Source organism: Balaenoptera physalus (assembly GCF_965194825.1).
Source record: "Balaenoptera physalus genome assembly, chromosome: X".
NCBI lineage: Eukaryota > Metazoa > Chordata > Mammalia > Artiodactyla > Balaenopteridae > Balaenoptera > Balaenoptera physalus.
Window position 1 is genome coordinate 7,036,240 of NC_138903.1, and position 23,011 is coordinate 7,059,250.

Below are 23,011 nucleotides of genomic sequence, written 5' to 3' on the forward strand. Positions count from 1 at the left end.
CACGAACCACTGTTCTAGACCAAGAGAGCAGAGTACATGCAGAGTCATCTTGCAGGAAAGCAGGTGTATGCTTCTAGCAAAACCAGCCTGGAGAAGCAGTGAGATAAGGCCAGGCTTAAAACAGGGAATGAGAGGCTTCGAGGGCTGTTCCCAGGCCTGCAGGCTCTTCACTGCTTTTGAGAAGGAGAATAAGTCCTAGGTTCCTTGTGGTGAATCAACCAAGTTACTGTGATAGTTCTGTGTCCCGTCCAATAGCACCTGGAAAGCTTGAACGCTGCTGCCTGACACAAGGGAAGCACTGAGGAAATGTCGGCTGCTAGGCTGCTACCGTTGTTACCATTGTTAATCAGACAGAGCAGGAGAGTCTTAGTGCCTTTGGGCTGCTATAACAAAACACTGCAGACTCAGTGGCTTATGAACACAAACACTTGTTTCTCGCAGTTCTGGAGTCCGAGAAGTCCTGGGTGCCGGCAGATTCGGTGGGACCCGCTGACAGGCCAAGAAAGTGTTCTGGGAAGAAAGTTATATTTATTCCTACAAATACAATTGTGAGAGTTTTTGCTCGTGTTGACATAATGACACTAATCGCATTCATGAGGACTCCGCCCTCATGACCTCATTGCCTCCCAATGCCCCGCCACCTAATACCATCACCTTAGGGGGGTGGGTTTCAACATGTGAATTTTGGGGAGACAGACATTCAGTCCGCAGCAGAAAGAAATGAAAGAGCAGATATGGGAGGCCATGACATCTGCTTTTGTGTGGTCCATGTGTGTGTGTACACATATATGTATACATACATATATCTACGTGTGTGTGTATGTGTATATATAAATATATATATATAGTAATCAAGTTGGCACACTTTTCCTTTAAAGGAGTAGATAGTAAATATCTTCAGCTTTGTTGGCTGTACTAGCTCTGTTGCAGCTACTCAGCTCTGCCATTGTAGTGTGAAAGGAGCCGTAGGCAATATATCAACTCATGCGCATGGCTGTGTTCCAGTAAAACTTTATTTCCAAGCACAGGCAGCGTGGGCCTCAGCTTGCCTATCCCTGATGTAGATAATTTTCATATCGTGCCCCTTGGCCTTGGATAGCTGTCAGTATTCCACGTATAAAGTCCATTAAGTACTTTATAAAGATTCTGCATTTTAGTGCCTCAAATTGGTGCCCTTGGTATTTGTTCCAGCTGAAGATGCAGAACCAATGGCACAGCTGCCTAAGTATTACATGTCTGCTTTTCTCTGCCAAATAAGCAGTGTTTCTAAGGGCCGTGAGTGATCATTTAGCAGGTTTTGCTGATGAATCAGGCCAACATTAACGGGGCACGATGGTTCACTGCACAACTCAAATGGCTTGTGAAGCCATTTGTGAAAGAGGTACGGTTTAGTGGTTTTGCAAGAAACAAAGCATGTACTTAGTTTGTTTTAAATCTGTTTTTATTGCCTAGTTGGATGAAGCACCTTCATGCACTTGCTGTTTTCCTCTCTCATGAGACAGTAGCACCTTTCACCCTAAATGGGAAGGATTTTACTCTTCAAGATCTTTTTTATTTAATTTATTGTTTTTATTGAAGTATAGTTGATTTACAATATTGTGTTCGTTTTACGTATACAGCAAAGTGATTTGATATGTGTACAGATATGTATATATATATCTATATAGATATGTATATATCTATATTCTTTTTAAAAATTCTATTCCATTAGAGTTTATTACAAGATATTGACTGTAGTTCCCTGTGCTATACAGTAGGTCCTTGTTGGTTATCTGTTTTATGTATAGTAGTGTGTATCTGTTAATCCCATACTCCTCATTTAGCCCTCCCCATCTTCCCCTTTGGTAACCATAAGTTTGTTTTCTATGTCTGTGAGTCTCTTTCTGTTTTGTAAATAAGTTCATTTGTACTATTTTTTTAGATTCCACATATAAGTGATATATGTTATTTGTCTGTGTCTGATTTACTTCACTTAGTGTGATAATCTCTAGGGCCATCCATGTTGCTACAAATGGCATTATTTCAATTTTTATGGCTGAGTAGTGTTTCATTGTGTATACAACCACATCTTCTTTATCCATTCATCTATTGATGGACATTTTGGTTGCTTCCATGCCTTGGCTATTGTGAATAGTGCTGTAGTGAACATCGGGGTGCGTGTATCTTTTCAGATTAGTTACTCTTGAAGGTCTTACTGTGCTTTATAAAAAACGTAGTGCTTGTTTTAAACCTTTCCCAGTTTATCACGATGATACCCTTTTTTCTCCTCGGAAATATCTTCACTTCATCTGGTTATCCCCCATTACCGTGTGTTATCTGAATTCTGTGACTTGCTTTTCAATGGCAGCAATCCACCCATGGTGTTTATAAATGAAGCAGAAGTGTGAGTAGACTAGACCTGTGGGTTGTGTCCTTTTGGGGGGTGTGCCTCTTCTGGGTCATTGGTCGTCTGCCATGGTTAGGGTCAGTTAGGCAATATCTGCAGACCTTTTTGGTTGTCATGACTGGGAGGAGGCTTGCTACTAGCATCTAGTGTGTAGAGGGACTTCCCTGGCGGTCCAGTGGTCAGGACTCCGCACTTTCACCTCCGTGGCCCCAGGTTCAGTCCCCTGGTTGGGGAACTAAGATCCTGCAAGCAGCACGGTGCAGCCAAAACAAAAAATCTACTGCATAGAGCCCAGGGATGCTGCTCAACATCCTACAGTACACAGGACGGCGCCCCTTCCAGCGCCCCTTCCAGTGCCCCTTCCAGCGCCCCTTCCAGCGCCCCTTCCAGCGCCCCTTCCAGCTCCCCTTCCAGCGCCCCTTCCAGTGCCCCTTCCAGCTCCCCTTCCAGCGCCCCTTCCAGCGCCCCTTCCAGCTCCCCTTCCAGCGCCCCTTCCAGCTCCCCGGCCCAGCGCCCCTTCCAGCTCCCCGGCCCAGCAAAGAATGCTTTGGCCCAAACGTCAGCCTTGCCACAGCTGAGAAGCTTCCTGAGGAGACATTCACCAGGGACGCCTCTTGCTTAGCAGGAGGCAAGTCTGCGGGCTTCAGTGACTGCTCCAGGCTGCCCGAGCAGTGGACACCAGGGACGCTCACACTGAGCCGTCCAGGAATCTTCCGTCAAGGTGCCACCAAGCTCTTTACTCTGCCCCTCTTTACCAACTTCCACACCTGCCATTGAGCCACTTCTGAGCATGTCCACCCCTGTCACTGACATCCTGTTCTCTGTTCCTCCCAGTGTCCTGCTGGGGAGAAGAAGGGATGCATTGAAAGCTGGGGGAAAGCTGAAGAGGCATAAGGCACAGAAGTCATAGCACTGGCAGACTGAAAGTGAATATGCTCATTAGCCCTGGAGTCTCGTTGGGAGGGGTGGGGCGCTGGTGGTGGCATATGGAGGCCGGCCACCCCCAACACAGGGGCATCCTTCCTGGAGATGCCAGGCTTCCAAGGTGGCGCATTACGCAGCACCTTGGCACAGGGCAGCAACTGTGACCTAAGAGGAAGTGCTCAAGCAGGCCTCCCTGACAGAGGCTGAGGACATCCCCCTGTTCCACGGTGAGTGAATTCCAGAACCGGGAAGTACCCTAGCGACGTCAGTTGTCCTCTTTGCATGGACAAGGCAACATGGAAAAGGGATGTTTCCACTAGTTCATGGTCTTCTATCTAGATTAAAAAGCATCTGTGGAAACCATGTAAATGTCCATCGACAGATGAATGGGCTAAAGAAGATGTGGTACATATATATAATGGATTACTTACTACGCAGCCATAAAAAAGAATGAAGTAATGCCATTTGCAGCAACATGGATGGACCTAGAGATGATCATACTAAGCGAAGTAAGTCAGACAGAGAAAGGCAAATACCATAGGATATCACTTATAGCTGGAATCTAAAATATGACACAAATGAACCTATCTACAAAACAGAAACAGACAGAGAACAGACTTGTGGTTGCCAAGGGGGAGGGCGGGGAAGGGATTGAGTGGGAGTTTGGGATTAGCAGATGCAAACTATTATATGTAGAGTGGATAAACAATAAGGTATAGTATAGGGAACTATATTTAATGTTCTGTGACAGATCATAATGGAAAAGAATATATATGTATAAATGAGTCACTTTGTTGTACAGAAGAAATTAACATTGTAAGTCAACTATCCTTCAATAAAATTTTTTAAAAAAATCTTGTGATAAACCGTAATGGGAAAGAATATGAAAAAGACTGTGTATATGTATAACGGAACCACTTTGCTGTACATCAGAAATTAACACAACGTTGTAAATCAGCCATACTTCAATAAAATAAATTTAAAATAGAAAAAGTGTCTGTGCTCCAGCTGCTCTCGCCTCTGATTCTCCCTTCAGCTCCTTGAGGTACTCCTTAGCCCCGCGTGGTAGTAAAGGAAGTGGAGGCCCAGCCCAGTGAAGTGGCCGGGCCCAGACACTCAGCCCCTGTGTGGCTGAGCGAGGATGGAACCCAGGACTCCTGACACATTGTCTGCCTGGCCCTCCCACTTGCCTTGATGAAACCTGGTTGGCCAGAAACCAAGAAGAAAGTCTTAAAAACAAATGGACTGAAAGCAACCGTTGATTTGGAGGCCACACAGAGATCTGTCCAAAGAAATGCAGCTAGTGTAAATTTAAACAAATAGGAGGCCTCTTTTCAGCAGTGACATGGAACATTACAGCAAGGGTCTGAAGATAACCTGGTTTCCAGTCATGATTTACTGTCATCTCCAATAGCGGACCCAAGTGTTCATCAGATGTTCAAGGTCATGGTTCCCTTATAGAGCTTTATCCTGCTTAGTCATCATGTTGCTTTAGTGGGGGGACGTTCCTTCTAGCAGATGGCTTTCAGCCCTCCTCTTTGCAGAAGCCTCAGACTCCCACCCCACCCCCCCATTCGTCTTCACTGCTCCATCCCCTTCTTTCAGCAGTCCTTCACTGAGTATCGTCATCAACATGTTCTAGAAATGGAATCTACTTTGAAGAGCAGTATCACGTGGAGAGATAAGAAAGTTATGCAACCAAACTCTATACCCAACCCAGATAAAGAGAGCAATCAAGGACGTATTCAAGTCTTGGCTTAGAAGTGGGTTTGCACCCAGTTCTTGACAAGTTGCTGGCACTGTATCTGTGGCTGCCGCTGATCCAGAGCCGCTGGTGGTCCAGCTGGGAATGGACTTGGCATCCACCTGGAGAATTTAAGAATTCTGGTTCCTGTGCCTCTGGGTCTTAGAGTAAGTAAGGTTAAAAAGGTGAATCTTGGAGTCACATAGTCTAGAGTTGAAATTCTAGTTCAGCCTCTCATCACATGTATGAACCTTGGACAGCTTATCTTATTTCTCCAGCATTTGTCCTTCTCATGTGTAAAACAGAAACACCAACTCTGAACAGCTGCTGTGAAGATTGAGATAATGGACACAAAGTGCCCAGGTTTGATTAAAGGTGGTAAGGTAGTCAGAATCTGCTGTGTTTCATGTGACTTAAGTAGCATTGCTAACAAATATCATATATTAACACATATATGTGGAACCTAGAAAAATGGTACAGATGAACCGGTTTGCAGGGCAGAAATAGAGACATAGATGTAGAGAACAAACGTATGGACCTCAAGGGGGGAAAGTGGCAGGGGTGGTGGTGTGATGAATTGGGAGATTGGGACTGACATGTATAAAATGGATAACTAATAAGAACCTGCTGTATTAAAAAATTAATAAAATAAAATTCAAAAATTAAAAAAAAAAGTAGCATTTCTATGGCCCTGTGATACTTGAGGGAATAAATGAGTGGGTGAGTAGATGAATGAAATAATACTTCTATAGACTGAATTTTGTATTTCCCTTCCGAACACACACACACACACACAAATATGCTGAAGCATAATCCCCAGTGTGATATTTGGAGGCAGAGCCTTTAGGAGGTGATTAGGTCATGAGGATGGGGCCCTCATGAATGGGATTGGTGCCCTTCTAAGAGGCCGCACAGAGCTCTCTTGCCCCTACCACCTTGTGAGGTTACAAGGAAAAGACAGTCATCTGTGGACCAGGAAGTGGGCTCTCACCAGACACTGAATTTGCCAGTACCTTGATCTTGGACTTCAGCCTCCGGAACTGTGAGAAAAAAATGTTTGCTGCTGACACCACCCAGTGTGTGGTGTTTTGTTATAGCAGCTGGAACGGACTAAGACATACACCAAAAGTTTGACTTTTCTCCCACAGCTGCTCCATCAGTCACTGAGATGTATTTCTCGGGAGCCCTGGTCACAGTCAAAGCTGTGCTCTGGTGGAACACTCTGTAGAAGTTTCTAGGTGGAATTTTGTGGTGGGCTGCGATTGGTGTCCTACTGCCTGAGTTTGGAGCTAGTGATTGGGGTCTGTCAGTTACCCTCAGGAGATCTCAGGACCCGATCCGTAAAAGGGAGAAAAGAGAACGAGGGAATGACTGCAGAGGGTTACAGAATTAGGAGGAAGTCCTTGGAGCAGTGCCTGAGAGTGCGTACCGTGTAAGGGCTGGCGGGTGTTACTTTATTACTACCGCGGCGGGCGTAGTCCTGCACTAGACCTTGTGGAGATACCAGGAGGGTAACATATGGCTCTCAGTCCAGTATCCTGTCCCATCAGCTGGTGGAGACACGAATGGGAGAGATGGTAGGAGCCAGGTGGGCGGGGCTGTCACCCAGGAAGGATTCTTACGAGAGAGAAGCCGTTGTGGCCCGGAGTATATAGGGATGAGCCCATGAGATGGGGAGTCCGGCCAAGAACCCACTCGGTCCAGCTCCATCCATTGACCTCAGATTTTTCTAGTCTACCCCTTGCCGGAAAATGAGTGATAAAAGCTTGGAGATTAAGACTGTCCACAGGGTGGCAGAGACTCGGGGGGATAGAGTCATTGGTTAACACAGGGGTGGGTGGTTCTGTTCTGGCAGGAGTGGGTAGGGGAACGGAGGGCAGAGAGAGAGAAAACAAGTTAGAGGGAGAAGGGAAGGCTGACTGCAAAGGGCGTTTGTTCGTGTCCTTCAGAGAGTAGGAGCAGAGGCACCCTGTGCGGGGAGAGCCTCCGAGGTGCTCTCCTGTACAATCTAATTTAGGGGGTTACACTGCATAAAGTAATATACACTCTCCTGTACAATCTAATTTAGGGGGTTACAGTGTATAAAGAAATATACACTCTCCTGTACAATCTAATTTAGGGGGTTACACTGCATAAAGAAATACACACTCTCCTGTACAATCTAATTAGGGGGTTACACTGCATAAAGAAATATACACTCTCCCATACAATCTAATTCAGGGGGTTACACTGCATAAAGAAATATACACTCTCCTGTACAATCTAATTTAGGGGGTTACAGTGTATAAAGAAATATACACTCTCCTGTACAATCTAATTTAGGGGGTTACACTGCATAAAGAAATATACACTCTCCTGTACAATCTAATTTAGGGGGTTACACTGCATAAAGAAATATACACTCTCCTGTACAATCTAATTTAGGGGGTTACACTACATAAAGAAATATACACTCTCCTGTACAATCTAATTCAGGGGGTTACAGTGTATAAAGAAATATACACTCTCCTGTACAATCTAATTAGGGGGTTACACTGCATAAAGAAATATACACTCCTGTACAATCTAATTTAGGGGGTTACACTGCATAAAGAAATATACACAAGTTAATAGCAGCTACAGTACTACTCTTGAAATAAGTATCAAGTGCCTATTTTATATATTCTTAATAACGAGGCCATGAGCAGGAGGTGGGGTGGGGAGGAGGGAGTGGAGAGAGAAAGGGACGCAGATGCAGACAGAGCTCTTCTCGCGTGAGGGAACATTCCCATCTGCTGAGCGTTTTGTTTATTGCAAAGGCTGGTTGTGTTTTGGTAAGGAAAGGCAGAAGCACTGAGGATGTTGACTCTGATGGAGGACGGGGGGCCCGCTGGGCTGATGAACGTGAGTGTGGCTCGAGAGGCAGGGAGACCCCCGCCAGCCACCCCCAGCACGTAGGATGAGCCAGGGGTGATGGGAAGGCGCTCATGGCGGAGACACCGTGGGAGCGTGCTGCCCGGGACCCACACAGGTGAGGGTCTGACAGAGCAAAAGGCAACCTGTGCCTCGGACCCGCACCGCCGTCCCCCATGGACCCCCCAGGTCCTCCTGCCCTGCCCTGTGCCCTCCTTCATTGAAACAGGCATTGCTTGCTACCTGCCGTCACCGTCCTGACTTTTCTCCCAAAGTTTTCATCCAAGCAGCTCCATCCATGCCTTATCTGCAAGCACCTCTCACTTGCCTAGTGTTGTCAGCAGCTTCCTACAGAGGCACTTGGCGAGGGGTGCTAGGGGAGGAATGGGGGAACCCAGCACCTCTTAGCCAAGGGGATCGCCTAGGTTTTCGGTTAATGACCCAAGGCCACACCACTGAGTCCGGACCAGCCTCTTTTTCTTCGGACAGTGGGTGGTGAGATTCATTTGCCGTGAGCACTGCAAGGAGGGCGCAGACAGACATAAGCATGAACTTCTGGAAGGAGCCCTGCAAACCCAGGCACAGAGCCCTGGAGTCTGATTTCTGTAACAGAAACCTTTAACCCGGGCAGACACGGGCCTGTTTCGCTTTTAATAACGCCGAAAGGGCTCTACCTTTACAGCTGTTTTCCCGTCCCGTGCAAGCAGAGGCCTGCCTTGGTCTGCATCTCTCCCTCTCTCTGCCGGATCCTGCCCACGACACCCCACATCAGAGGCCGGGCATCCTGCGGCCACGTCCCTTCTGCTATTAAGCGCGTCTGACATCAGCGGTGCCGCCTTTTAGGTCTCAGTGGCTGTGCCTTCCACCCTCGGTCCAGGCTTCACAGAACCCTGGCCTCCCTATCTCGTTGCAGGTTTTTCCCACTCGGCGTTCACATTCGGTATCGAGAGCCACATAAGCCAGTCCAACATCAATGGGACTCTAGTGCCGCCGGCTGCCCTCATCTCCATCCTGCAGAAGGGCCTGCAGTATGTGGAGGCCGAGATCAGCATCAACGAGGTACGTGCACCCCGGGGGCGGGCCCAAGCCGCGCAGACCCTGGAGCGTGCGTGCGCGCGCTGGGAAGACGCGTCACCTTAGCACGCAGTTCCCCACCATCTCTCACAGTCAGATAGGGTTCCTTCTCTCCTTGCGGTAAATACTTTCTCCAGTGAGGGATGGCGCTTCTGTTGTACCCAAGGAGCAATCTTCCGAGGCCCTTTAGGTGGTTGTGTTTTCCATATCCATGCGCAGATCGCCAGCTGTTGACTGATGTCACACTACGTTGCCAAACGGGAAAAACACGCAGCAGATCTGCAGCTGGTTTATATGGTCATCCCTGGGTATGCACCGGGGATTGGTTCCACGACCTGACCCAGGTACCAATATCTGTAGTGCTCAGGTCCCACTGTTAGCCCTCCTGTATCCATAGATTCCACATCCGTGGATTCTACCAACCGCGGATGGTTAACATAGTAGTAAATGTGTTGAAAAAAAATCCGTGTATAGTGGACCTTCCCAGTTCAGACCTGTGTTGTTCAAGGGTCAGGGGTACTTCGGGACAGGTGTGGGCCTTGCACGTGCACAGAAAATGCCCTCCCCCCTGGAATATTTTGAGCAATGCAGTTGAAGAGGGATCCTAGGAAACATTTGCCTAGAATCTGTGTTTCGTGTGAACCCAACAGAGGGCACAGCCCAAGACCACGGAGGATAGATGAGGACTGTTGTGTTCGAGAGGATTCCAAGGGATGGTTTTGTTACTCATTGAAGAGCTGCAGGGGAAGGGGGCACTTGTATCCATAACTATAAATTTAAGTCACTCCAATTTGTTTGTGTCCCCTCCCTCTTTATAGATTGGGGCACAGTGTCCCCTCCTTCTTTATAGATTGGGGCACAGTGTCCCCTCCTTCTTTATAGATTGGGGCACAGTGTCCCCTCCCTCTTTATAGATTGGGGCACAGTGTCCCCTCCCTCTTTATAGATTGGGGCACAAGGAGTACTTGGGCCAACTTCATACCAATTTTTAAATGGGCTCTTTTGGTTGAAAACAGTGCCCCTCTCCCCTGTTCTCTTTTGCTCTTGGGATCGTGCTGTGAAGATGCCCAGGGCCTCCTGTGATATCCGAGGCCTCCCTTGCATCTTGGTCTGAGCCCCTCTTATTTTCACCGCACTTCCCGCCCTTTCTCCTTCTTTCTGCCCTCGTTTCTCCCACCTCGGTCTGGCACGCCGCTCTGCCCCAACTTCCCGCCTTCTGCCACGGTCCATCCTGCACAGCTGACGCCGTCCACTGCCCACATGCCCCTCTGTACCACCAAGTGTCCCCTTCCCAGGTCACAGCACCCTCGGGCCCATCTTCCCGAACCTTTCCAGTTTCCTCCATCCCCTCTCCCTCTGAACTGCTCTCACCCTTACAAGCCTGTCTTATGCATAGCATTGAACTCCACTTTCTCTTCAGCTTTTAAAACTACAGAAGGAATGTATCTTGTGTTCTGTCACGTGTATCCCTCTGCTGTTTTCCAAAACCCCACGTCCTTGAAAACACCGGAGTGTCTGCCTACCCTGTGCTCTTTCTTGCCTAGCAACGGGCAGTCTCCTCTTTCCTTGTCTTACATTGGGTGCCTGGGATCTTCCACCAGCAACTTGAAGCCCCGTCGCGTCTCTCTTTCCACAGAACGAACACGTGTGGGGATAGGGTTACAGGACCCCAGAGGCCCCACCAGCTCTCAGACTGTGTGATGCTGAGTGAGACTGGATTTCCCTTCCCCCTGCCCCTGCGCCCCCCTGCCCCAGTTTCCACGTCTTTCATCTGCGGAGAAGCCCCCGTACCTTCTCTCCCTTGGCAATTCAAAGTCCAGTGTGTCCAGAGGAGAACGAAAGGTCGTCTCATTTGTCACTTAGGTTTCGGGTAGTTAAAAGTGAGACAGTGTGCTTTTAGAGCTTAAACTAGAAGGTTTTTTGTCACCCTGGGCAGTTACAGCCTTTTGCAAAATCATCATCCATTTGGGGCTTGAATATACGAAGAAAGAAGGTGACGTAGAAGCCGGCTGACCAGTTGGTCAGCACTGGCCCCTCCGTGGCTGGAACCTGGGCAGCTGATGAGGTGACTGGCTACTTTTTCCCATGTTCTGTATTATATTGTTCCCTTATTTTCAAATATTGTGTAGTAACCTGTAGTCAGCTGGGGTGATGTTTCATTCACACACTGTGTTGCTGAAACTTAGGTCCTTCGGTTCTTTCTAATTTGTGAGACAACAGGCTAAAACATGTTTGCACATCCAGTAGACACACTGAGAGGCCCTGAGTTTCATGTGACTAATGTTTGGAGCGCTTTCTAAGGAGAGAACTCTCTCATGTGTTGCTAAGTGTGTATGGAAATGTTTTCATTATCGATGGAAGCCAGAGACTCAAAGGAAGTTCGGAAAATAGGAATGGTAACTAAACAATGCTGTTGTTAGACTGTCATGGCTGTGTTAGTCTGTGCCCTGCTCCCAGGAAGTCATTTCATGTGGTAGCAGATGTGTGGGTTTTATTACATCAGACGGACAGACGCATTAGGAATCAGATCGTGAGTGGTGCAGGAATGTCTGATTTGGGCCCGCGGTGTCCGAAGATACGTCTGTGACATCAAAGGGGAGTGGTTGCACACTTGTCAGAGCGCCTGGGCGGGGTTTCCCCCCCTCGGCAGTCTTGACACTTGGGGGTCAGATCACTGCTTGCTACGGGGCCGTCCTGGGCCCTGTGGGGTGTGGCGCAGTATCCCTGGTCTCCACCCACCAGGTGCCAGGAGCACCTCCACAGTCGTGACAGCCAGAAATGCCTCCAGACTTGACCAAGTGTCCCCCGAGGGGGTAAAATCACCCCCCTGTCGAGGACCAGTGCGTCAGGGGTAGCCCTCTTGTCGTGACAGGAAGTATCCGGATTCAGGTGGGTATTTGCCGAGTGTCGGGTGCCCTGTGGCAGCAGCAGGCACACCGGGCCCGCCACGACGCTCACTCTTGCCGGCCCCTGCCCGCCTGCCCACTCCGTGATCCCCTCCCCTGGCTCGGGACGCCCGGTCCGGCGCGGCCTCCTCGGCGGCCCGCGGCTCCCGGGAGCCTCGTGTCCGTCCCCGCCGCGCGCCCGTCTCGCTGGGAGCTGATGTCTGTGCCTGGGCTCTGTCCGCAGGACGGCACGGTGTTTGACGGCCGCCCCATAGAGTCGCTGTCCCTGATCGACGCGGTGATGCCCGACGTGGTGCAGACGCGGCAGCAGGCCTTCCGAGAGAAGCTGGCGCAGCAGCAGGCCAGCGTGGCGGCCACGGCGGCGGCGGCGGCGGCCCCGGCGACGGCGGCGGCCCCGGCGGCCGTTTCCCAGCAGAATCCACCAAAGAACGGCGAGGCCACGGTGAACGGGGAGGAGAACGGAGCACACGCAATAAGTGAGTGCGGGGCTGCAGAGCTTCGCGCTCCCGGCAGCTTCTCTCTCTCCTCCGAGCCTGGGCAAGTCCCGCAGCCGCCTTCCGGGCCTGCCCGCTGGGCGGTGCGTATGCGCGACGTCTGGGTTTCCTGCCTGCTGGGCTGTGCGTATGCGGTGACGTCCTGGCATTCCTGCCCGCTGGGCGGTGCGTATGCGCGACGTCCTGGTTTCCTGCCCGCTGCGCGGTGCGTATGCGGCGACGTCCGGGCCTGCCTGCCCGCTGGGCGGTGCGTATGCGCGATGTCCGGGCTTTCCTGCCCGCTGCGCGGTGCGTATGCGGCGACGTCCGGGCTTTCCTGCCTGCTGCGCGGTGCGTATGCGGCGACGTCCGGGCCTGCCTGCTGGGCGGTGCGTATGCGGCGACGTCCGGGCTTTCCTGCCCGCTGGGCGGTGCGTATGCGGCGACGTCCGGGCTTTCCTGCCCGCTGCGCGGTGCGTATGCGGTGACGTCCTGGCATTCCTGCCCGCTGGGCGGTGCGTATGCGCGATGTCCGGGGTTTCCTGCCCGCTGCGCGGTGCGTATGCGGCGACGTCCGGGGTTTCCTGCCCGCTGCGCGGTGCGTATGCGGCGACGTCCTGGCTTTCCTGCCTGCTGCGCGGTGCCTGTGAGTCGACGTCCAGGGTTTGCTTCCTCCGTGGCCAGGAGGGCTTCGTGCTCTGGTTTGTCACTGAGATCCTTGGACACGACGTTCTTCACTTACACGTCCTCAGCTTCGGGAGATCGTGCTGCTCTGAGGACTCATTTGTTGCCCCTTGTGATTGCTGTCCGGCACAGATCGGAGGCCCGCGCGCCGTCCTCCGGCCTCGCGGACAGACTCTGACCTAACGCTCGGAGCTCCCGGTCACTGACAGGGCACCCGGCCCACACAGCAAGTGCCGTCTTACTTGGTGGTTGCAGCAGGGTCCCCGTTAGGTAATGGCCCAAAAGTGTGTGGCAGACAAGTCGGAGAGCGTGAATCTTTGCCCAGGGAACCTGCCGGCACTTTGACATGCGGCTTATCAACTTGGAGACGGCTTCAAGGTCTAAGCTCAGAGCGTGTGTGCGCGTTGTGCACGTGCGTGTGAGTGTGTGCACGCGTGTGTGTGCTTCCTCCTTTGAAACTCATTTCCCTCCGAGCGGCCGTGCCGCCCCCGCGGGGGCAGGTCATTCCCCCCCCCCCCGCCCCGCCCCGCCCCGCCCCGGCACAAGCCCGCTCCCGCTAGAGTCGAGATGCAGCTCCAGCGCTGCGCGGGAAGCCGGGGCAGGCTGCAGCGCGGGGTATGTTACAGCGGGATGGTTTAAAGCCCATCTATCTAGCGTCAGATGAAAAGACCTCCCGCCGGCAGGCCCCGTGATCACTATTAACGAGGTCCAAAATGACGGGACAGGGAAAGAAGACGAAAAAATAGGTGGCTTGTACCCACAGATCATTTATGGGCTGCCCACTCCCATGGGATACATCCCTCAAGGCGCCAAAAATAAAGAAAACAGGAAGGAGGTACGTGTCATTGTCGTCTTAGTCTTCCGCCCCAGGCAGTGATCGTAATTGGTGAGCTCTGAGAATCTGCCGAGACAGAAATTTTGCGCAGTTATAAATTGCACCGTGTATTTTAAATCTTACCCTCTAAGGGAGTGTGGCCACGTGGAGACCGGTGCATGCCTTCAGGAACGCTGGCGGCTGGCAGGCAGGTAGCCTTTGCTTCAGGAGTCCCTCCCTGGGCGTTGCTTTCCACCTGAGGGCTGACCGGCAGCCCATCCCACGTGCACCCACTCTCACTTTTTTCCCACGAACTCTAGTCCCACCTGCTTTTTGCTCCCATCTCGCTACAAGGCAGGCTGTGGCCTGAATGTAGTCTCTGAAGTGATCCTTCGTTCTGATCTTCAAGAATCTTGTTTCTTGTGCCACATAGGGGGAAAACGGCCACTATCCAGGGTGAGTCTCTTCTGGGTGGCACTTAGCATGCCTTGTCACCCTTCCAGAGCCTGGACCCTGTGGGTCATCTGGAGGGAGGACTGCTTGGGTTCGGAAGCCTGGTGGTTCTGCTTGGCTTGAAAAGCATGGTACGCAGATGACTCCAGTCGGAAAATAGCATTTGAGTCCCAAGACTCTGAGGGTGTTTGAAGGCAGCGGGGTTGAGGGTGGCAAGCCTTCTGGCAGAAGGATGGCATGCCCCCGTGGTAGCGTCACAGGTAAGGAGCGTCACAGATAAGCACCTCACAGGGGTGCTTCCAGGTAAGATCTGCTGTCCCGTCAAGAGAAGGAACCTTCCGGCTCTGCTCAGGAGCCAGCTGGCTGTTATCTTTTCGTCCAGTCTTGTTCCAGCTGTGGTTAGAAATTAGCCTCGCCCTAGTTATAAAGAATAAATACCAGTTTTTATTCCTCTATCAAGTTTGGAGACTGTAAAGAGATGTAACATAGCTACTAAATTACACAAAATGATTTGGTTGTAATCATCATGGGTGACAGCACAGGAGGTTGTTTGTAAAACCCACACGCCCTGAGGATGAGTTTCCTTGGTATCCGTCAGACCTGTGTCTTTTCCTGTTTCCTGTGACAGATAATCATTCGAAACCAATGGAAATAGACGGAGACGTGGAGATTCCACCCAACAAAGCCACAGTCCTTCGGGGCCATGAGTCTGAGGTGTTCATCTGTGCCTGGAACCCTGTCAGTGATCTCCTGGCTTCCGGGTAAGGGTGTCCGGCTGGGGGTGCCCAGGGTCTGGGTGTCCCGAGTTCTCCCTCCCAGGACATGTGCTCCCTCTGTACCTTGTCGGTGGCATCTTCCCAGTGAGTGCAGACCAGGGCTTGGGGCGCCCCGAGTACCTCAGGCTGTGCAGAAGTGCCCAGTCCAGCCGTTTTCTCAGCGGGGTGGGGAGCAGTGCACAGACACTTCTAAATTACGAAGTGCAAAAAAGGTCGGGAAGAGAAAACCACTGTGAGTCAGCGATATGAAAAAGACGGCGGACCCCGTGCCGAGGATGCCCGACCTAGCCAGACAGCAAGTAGTGATGAGCATTGCTGGCCCTGGGACCGGAAGCTGAAGGCTGTGTGTGTTCCTTGCACAGATCTGGAGATTCGACCGCGAGGATATGGAACCTCAATGAAAACAGCAACGGGGGCTCCACGCAGCTCGTGCTGAGGCACTGTATACGGGAGGGGGGGCATGACGTCCCCAGTAACAAAGACGTGACCTCGCTGGACTGGAACGTAAGCCTCCGCCACCGCCCAGACCCTTGAACATCTGTAAACCACAGCGAGGGCCGCCGTGATGGTGATGGAGCCGGGCAGACGCAGGAAGGGGGCAGTGTTGTTGGTCAGCCCACCCTGGGGGGCTGGCCCCCGTTTCTGAGCGCTCCTCCCGAGGCCCTCCGTGTTGGCGGGCCTCTAGCCGGGTGTTCAGTAGCCACACATTGGCAGGATGGAGTCTGGTGGTTTTATCGGGGAACCCGTTCTGCTGGCGCTCTGTGAGTTGTCACGAAGGAAAGATGGCTTTCCACCCTGACGCTTGAGCACCTGTGTTACGTGCATTTAATACGTGAGAGACATAGAACTCACTGTATTTTTTTTTGTTGTTGATTGGAACATCTTTTGATTTTCTTACCCTTTATCATGTTTATGCATATTCTGTCATTTCGCCACTCTTCTCTATTTGCATATATTGCTAAGAGCTCACCTAAGTCTCCAGGAGTCTCACGATAGCTTTTCGCACAGTGTTTTTATGGACGTCCTCAGTGGTGAGGGGTTGCAGTGTGTTTCCCTTCCCCCTCGCCTCCGCGATCGTTGTATGCAGGGAGGCCGTTTTGTCTCACATTTTACTTGAAGGGCGGTGCGAGCTAAAGTAGGCCAGCGTGACTGGCGAGTCGTGACTGGGAGCCTGATGTTGACGTCGGGTGCTCCGGCCCGGGGATAACGTGAGGGGCTCTTCTTCAGTGCTGCCTCTACTAAGCTGTTTCTGTTGGTCTGTGTTTCTCCCTGGCCTGCAGAGTGACGGCACACTGTTGGCTACAGGTTCCTATGATGGTTTTGCGAGAATATGGACGGAAGACGGTAAGTCCTGACTCCCTTGCGTTGGGGTCGGAGAGGAGGCGCTTGGTTGGTCATCATCCGGTGAACAGACCGAGGCTCGGAAGTCACCCTGCTTGCTGTGTTTGTGTTTTACCTACCAGGTAACCTGGCCAGCACCTTGGGCCAACATAAAGGCCCCATCTTTGCCTTGAAATGGAACAAGAAGGGGAATTACATTTTGAGTGCTGGAGTAGACAAAGTGAGTGTTTGCTTAAGATACATTGCTGTGATCTGTAGATGCTTATTTGTGTTGAATCTCAGATAACATCATGCTTTCTATGAATTCTGAGAAATCTGCCTCCCGTTAAGAAATCAGAAGGATCTGTTTTGTTTCTGTGGTTTTGATCTTAGTGTTCATTTATAGCACATCGTGTCTTAATGTACTGTAGACTGCTCTACAGACCTTTATCAAAGCTCTCCCCCCGCCCGTCACACCTTTCACTTTGAGGTTCATAGTTCACTGACGAAAGAAGAAAATCCCCAAATTGCGTGTGTCCGCTGCTTGAAGAAGCTCACTGGCGTGGTGTGTCCTCTGCATAAACTGACACCCCCCAGAGTGATTTTAGGAACACAAACGGTTTTCTCTCCCCAGGCTTCTGTTTTCCTAATCTGACGACTTGTTGCTTCGCGCTGTAGACCGCAGGCTTCCCTGAGAGCAGGAGTAAGGTAGACACCCACGCGAGGGGCTGGGCTCACTGGGATGATGCGGCCCTTTTCACACAGGGGGAAATGGAGCCCCAGGGAACTTCACTACTTTGCCTCGGGACACATTGGTATAAAGTCGGACTGGAACTCAGGCCCTGGACGCCAATAACAGCTGCCCTTTAACTTTCACACTCCTCCAGAGAGTTCTTTCCATCTTCATCTCCTCCCTGCCCCTGAGGCCGGTTTTTACAATCATTTTGGATTTTCTGCCTGATTATCGTCTGTTTCTACCGGGCGATGAGCTGGATGGTTAGTGGAAATGCACATTTGGAATTCTAGTAGCCTCTGAGTCAGACACTATCTGCCGTGATTAGTCAACCATGGCAGGAATAATAGTCATGTTCTGTAAAGTGATATATTCTCGGGGAGGAAATGTAATTTAGGGATGTTGGCTTTGACCTTCAGTGCCGTGCTTAACCCAAAGTGGCTAAAATGTATTTCAGTTTCTTGAAAGCTTTTGTGTAAGGAATACTTTCTTTTGCCCAGTGTATAGTTAAGGTTAAAACATCAACAAGTTGTTACAGTTATTGATGTAGTATGTGAAACTGTATCAGAATTGTGAAAGGGTTTGTATGTTCTCTGCCTTGCCAGATTTGTGAGTGGCTCAATTAAGAAAAAAGTTATACTCCATCAAACAAAAAATTGTTGGGAATTCCCTGGCAGTCCAGTGGTTAGGACTCCACACTTTCGCTGCCAAGGGCCCGGGTTCAGTTCCTGGTCGGGGAGCTAAGATCCTATATAAGCTCTGCGGCACGACCCAAAAAAAAAAAATTGTTAATTGGTCTAGAGCTGGCCGAAAGTTTCAAAGATACTCATTGCTCCGAGTATTTCCTCTGAAAATTACTGCTGTTGATACAAAATAGAACTAGTTCTTCTTAAAGTAAAATCTTTATTAAACGTCATTGATAGGGAGGTGTAAAGGTTCCAATTCAGTTGAAAATTCCAGTTGATTAAGAACTAATTCCAGTGGTCTTCATCGAGCTACCAGATGGCTTCTTGCCTAAGTGTCTCCCAACATTAGTACGTTCATAAGCATTTGTGATTTACTTTGTTTTCCGGGGAGGAGATCATTTTTTTTTTTTCTCCTTATATATAGACCAATAAATCAGTGCCAGACCCCAGTGTAACCCAATTCTCTACTCTGTCTAGTGATCCCAATTCATGGAGTGACGGTCAGGGGAATTTTCAGAAATACCCCTTTCTGCAGCTTTTCATTGGGAAAAGTGCCAAAAAGGTGTTTATCGTTACAGTTTTTTCAGTAGTTTTTCATGTTTGGGGAGACGGGGGATTTCCCACCAAAACTGGTAGTTTTGCGAGTATCAGTTACAGCTGCTGTGTCTGGTGGAGTAACCAGCGCGTGTGGCCAACTTCATGAGTGTGACCATCTGGGTCGTTAAGTGTAAGACACACCCTGGATTCCAAAGACACGGGTGAAAAGGAGAATGCCAAATATCTTGTTGATACGAGTATATTGATCTTATGTTGAAATGATAATATTTTCGCCATGCTGGAGTGAAATAAACTTTATTGTTAAAATTAGTTTTACTGGTTTCTTTTTTAATTTTTTAGTGTGGTGACTGAAAATTTTAAACTTTCTGTGTGACTTGCATGCTATTTATATACCGTTTATTGGACAGTGCTGCTTTAGAAAAAAGAGGGGCTCACTGCATTTTCTTGTATCATAAATTTTTCTAGAGAAAACTTTGCAAGAAGAATAGTAACTAACTTTTTTTTTTTTTTTTTTTGCGGAGCACAGACAACAATAATTTGGGATGCCCACACAGGAGAGGCCAAACAGCAGTTTCCGTTTCATTCCGGTGAGTATTTTTCAAAATTTCCCTTTTTATTCTTTGTCATTCAAAAATAATAATTCAGAGTCCTAGGAAGTGTCCCTTAAAGTAATGGTGAATGCTTAGAGGATGGCGTGCACGGAATACAGCTGGTAGGGAGGAAACCCTTCTCACAGGAAGCACTGCTCTTGAGGTCTCCAACATACGGATACCCTCAGCGCTCGTTTGCTCAAAAGTTTAAAGACAAAGCGGCGAACCAGCCCCAGACCTGGTGCGGGCTCCTTTCTGCTGCTGCCCCAAGGGCGCTGTGTCGGGGGCGTCCCCAAGGCCTCGCCCAGCATCGGCAGTTCACCCGGGAGGACTCCCAGGGCGTGCAGTTGAATTCATAGCTCAGATGTATTACAGTAAAAGGATACAAAGCAATGTCAGCAGAGGGCAAAGGCACATGGGGTGAGATCCAGACCTTCCAAAGGTTGTCTTCCGATGGAGTTGCGTAGGACATGCTGGGTTCCCCCAGAAGCAAGCGGTGATCGTGCGTGTGAAAGGTCGTGTAAAGTCAGCAGAGCCCGGTGCCTAGCATTTCTGGTTAGTAGGCACCCTATGCCCGCCTGCACCCGAATTCTTCACTCCCAGGAGGAGCGTGGGATTCAGTATAAACCACGTTGTTTGCACAGACGGTGGAAGCACAGAAGCTGTTCTTACCAGTTAGGGCACGGTGGGAAGTCCGAATTCCCGGACGCGGGCCAACGCCATCCTTGCCGCCAAGCCTTCCTACAGGGAGCAGTGTCGGGCCTGCAGTGGTCTTGCCCGCACGGACGTGTAGCTGCTGCTCTCGACCACGCACGTGTCTGTGCGTGTGGGGTCCTCACCAGGCCACGTGGGGCAGCCAGGGGTCTAGGGGGTCCAGGTTCCCAGATTCCCACCTGATGCTTCGTGTTCCGTGTGACCCAGTCCTGTTGTGAGATGTGGTCTCTCACCTTAGGACAGAGATGGAAACTAATGAACTGTTAGGAGAAGCTGGCTTGAAGTTGACAGCAGGGAGTAGATGCCGCTTCCCTTCGCGGAGGCGTCGCCTCCATTGAGAGGGAATCGCTGAGTGTACAGGGTGAACGTTTACTGTGTCAGGTGGCCCCGAGACAGTGTTTAGGAGGGGATCAGAGGGCCTTTCCTGCTGGGTATGTCTGGGTGCCTGGTGATGGTCTGGACCAGAGGACTGGCCCCGAGACCTCCCCCAGGCGGTGCATCTCCTCCGTGCCCAGGGAGGGCTCCACGCGGGGGACGCGGTCCTGCAGGGAGCAGACTATGAGGAAAGGTCCCGACAAGGCCTTGACACGACTGAGACGAATGCGTGGACGCCAGCGTCCATCACTCCACGCGGCACGCCGTTCCCTCCTGACGGAGGCAGACCCGGGAGGCGCCGGGGTGCACCCGCCACCCTGCAGAGGCAGCCATCTCTTCCACGGCTGTCCTTGGGACCACACCGGGGACACCTGCTGGGGCTGCCGGTGAACTTTCTTATTGCTTTAGTCTGACACCGTTGATGACGTGGAAGTTGGTGAACATTTAATAGAATGTATTTCCCCACCAGGAAACGGACAGGGCTTCAAGAGCAGGCAGCTTGGCATCCCAGCCTGTGTCTGTGTGTGTGTGTGTGTGTGTGTGTGTGTCTGTGTGTGTCTGTGTCTGCGTGTGTCTGTGTCTGTGTGTGTATGTGCCTGTGTGTGTGTGTATCTGTGTGTGTGTATGTGCCTGTGTGTGTGTGTGTGTGTGCACGCCTCTGTGTGTGTGTGTGTGTTTGGAGCGGGCAGCATATACAAAGCATTCACCACTGTCTAGCTCCACAGTATTTCTGTCATCCCATAAGGAGACCCCTTACCCATGAAGAACTCACTCTCCATTCCCGCTTTCCCCGGTCCCTGGCAACCCGGTCTCCAGGTTTTGATCTGTGTGTGTCATCTCCATGTCAGACACCTATGCTGTAGACTCTGCAGACCAAAGCAAGTGAGTCTGGTGGGTTTCCATCGTGCTTGGCATAAATCCCGAGACCGTCCCTACCTTTGTTGTCAGGAGGGATGCAGTGACAGGGCAGAGTCGTAGAACACCAGGTGTGCTGACTTCTGTGCTCATGTGATGGGAGAATATCTGTAATGAAGAGAGCTCTGGCTTCTGTTTTTCAGAGAATGATTTGCCCAAAATAGCCATCAGTAAGGTTCGTCTAACAGTTTTATCTTAAGAGTTCGTGTACCAAGTCTTCCAGTGGAATATAATATTCCCAGAGCATTCCCAAGGTCCATGGAATGGCTTTCCATCCCACAGACCACATGTCTCTTGTGTCCTGAGAGAGCTTCTCACCTGCAGTTCTGCTGCCCATGAGGTCGACCCATATCCCATTGCTGGGTCGGGAAGCTCCGTGTGTTATTTGCTCTTTCTTTGTAGTGTCAAGTGGTGTGGTAGAGACTGTCCAAGATGGAAGAAAAGAAAGGGTGCTGTTTTTCAGGATGAAGCACAGGCAGGGAGAGCGGTAGGGGCACCTTTCCTTAGCATTTGGTGGGTAGATCTGTGAAACTGCCTTGCCCCGTAGGTGTTCGTCATGAAGGCCTGGTGGGGGGCGTCAGCTGTTCACCATCAGCAGGAAGTGTTAGCTCAGAGCCTAACGGTGTTCCACCGCTCAGCAGTGACAAGGAACAGGTTACCAATAGACTATCAATAACACACGACGGCTTGGATAGGTTCTCAAGGGGGTTCTGCTGCGTGGAAAAAGCCAGTCTCCAAGGGTCACCTGCTGGATGATGCCATTTACGTAACATTCTCGAAACGATGAAATTTTAGATGTGGAGCCAGAGTTCAGAGGTGGTCCAGGGAGGGCGTGGTGTGCTGATGACGTGGCACAGGGAGGTCCTCGTGGTGATGGAACAGGGTTCTGGATCTCGACTGCGGTGGTCGTTACACAGGCCTGCGCGTGTGATCAAGCAGTACAGCACTGCACACATGGCGCCCATTCACCTTCTGGGTCTGGGCGTTGTACTGTAGGGGCATAAAGTGCCACCAGTGGGGGAAGGGTACAACGTGGGGCCTCTCTGTTACATCTTCGCAGCGTCCTGCGATTCTGTGAGCATTTCAAAATTAAAAGTTTTTTTTTTTTTTTTAAAGTGAAGTAATGCTTGGCTGCACCTAGAGTGCTGCTGACGGTCAAACATCATTGGCCAAGTGTGGGCAGGGAGGCCACGCAGACCCCCAGAATAGCTTAGCCCTGTTACCTGTCCCCGCCCACACTGGATGGTGAGCTCCTGGGGGGAGGGCAGGGTCCTGGCAGCACCATCGACGCAGAATGGGGCCAGAACCTGAGTACAGAGCATCCTCTGTTGAGATGGCAGGGGTTCAGCACACGTTAATTCTTACGGCCAGGTGCTGGTCACCATCCCCTGAAACGCCCACCAGATTGTCGCTCTTCCAGGCGTCTTAATTGCACACCCCACTGCAGAGGCTGGCCCAGGAGTTCGTGATTTGGCTCGTGTAGTGTCGTAAACGGGAGCAGCTGCGGCTTTGCTCTTTGCTCTCTGGCTCCCAGGAGCATGCTTCTGACCAAGTGGATCCGGTTCCTTTGTTCCACTGGGCACGCGTGGGAAATGCAACAGAAACCAAGGGCCCGTGCTGAACCGCTCCGCAGGGGGTGTGACGCACAGAGATGCGCGCCCTGGGTTGTTGAAAAAGCCAGTGCTGCGTCCCGGCCAGATCCTCCCACCCGTAGCCTCTGTGTGGGGACAGAGCTGGACAGGGGAGCTAAGGGGATCCAGCCCTGCAGCTGTGGAAGGCTGGCGCGTGTGCACGGGCGCACCTCTTACCTGAAGGCTGAGCACGGGAGGGGACAGTCCGAGTTAGCGTATCCTGAGGAAGCTGGATTCTTCTCCCAATTCAGTGCTGACCTGCCTGTAAGAAACACACGTGGGACACGGTTAGGGACCGATCTGTCGATGAAGATCTCACCAGGGGCTTGCAGGACTTAACCCTCTGTTTGCCCAGAAGCAAGG

At 51.0% G+C, this 23,011-nt stretch overlaps 1 protein-coding gene across 5 annotated transcripts in view; it reads left to right on the plus strand.

Moving 5' to 3' along the window:
- The window catches only part of LOC309652446 (F-box-like/WD repeat-containing protein TBL1X), a 225,186-nt gene that overhangs the window by 190,867 nt on the left and 11,308 nt on the right, over window positions 1-23,011 (plus strand). For 4 of the 5 annotated variants that reach the window (XM_082446242.1, XM_082446241.1, XM_082446244.1 and 1 more), the window contains 7 exons: window positions 8,860-9,005; window positions 12,150-12,402; window positions 14,979-15,111; window positions 15,489-15,630; window positions 16,407-16,470; window positions 16,590-16,687; window positions 18,950-19,010. In XM_082446242.1, the coding sequence (XP_082302368.1) occupies window positions 8,860-9,005; window positions 12,150-12,402; window positions 14,979-15,111; window positions 15,489-15,630; window positions 16,407-16,470; window positions 16,590-16,687; window positions 18,950-19,010 (897 nt within the window). Of the gene's footprint in view, window positions 1-8,859; window positions 9,006-10,958; window positions 11,086-12,149; window positions 12,403-14,978; window positions 15,112-15,488; window positions 15,631-16,406; window positions 16,471-16,589; window positions 16,688-18,949; window positions 19,011-23,011 lie in introns of those variants that run through there. The other variant, XM_082446245.1, reaches the window with a different exon arrangement.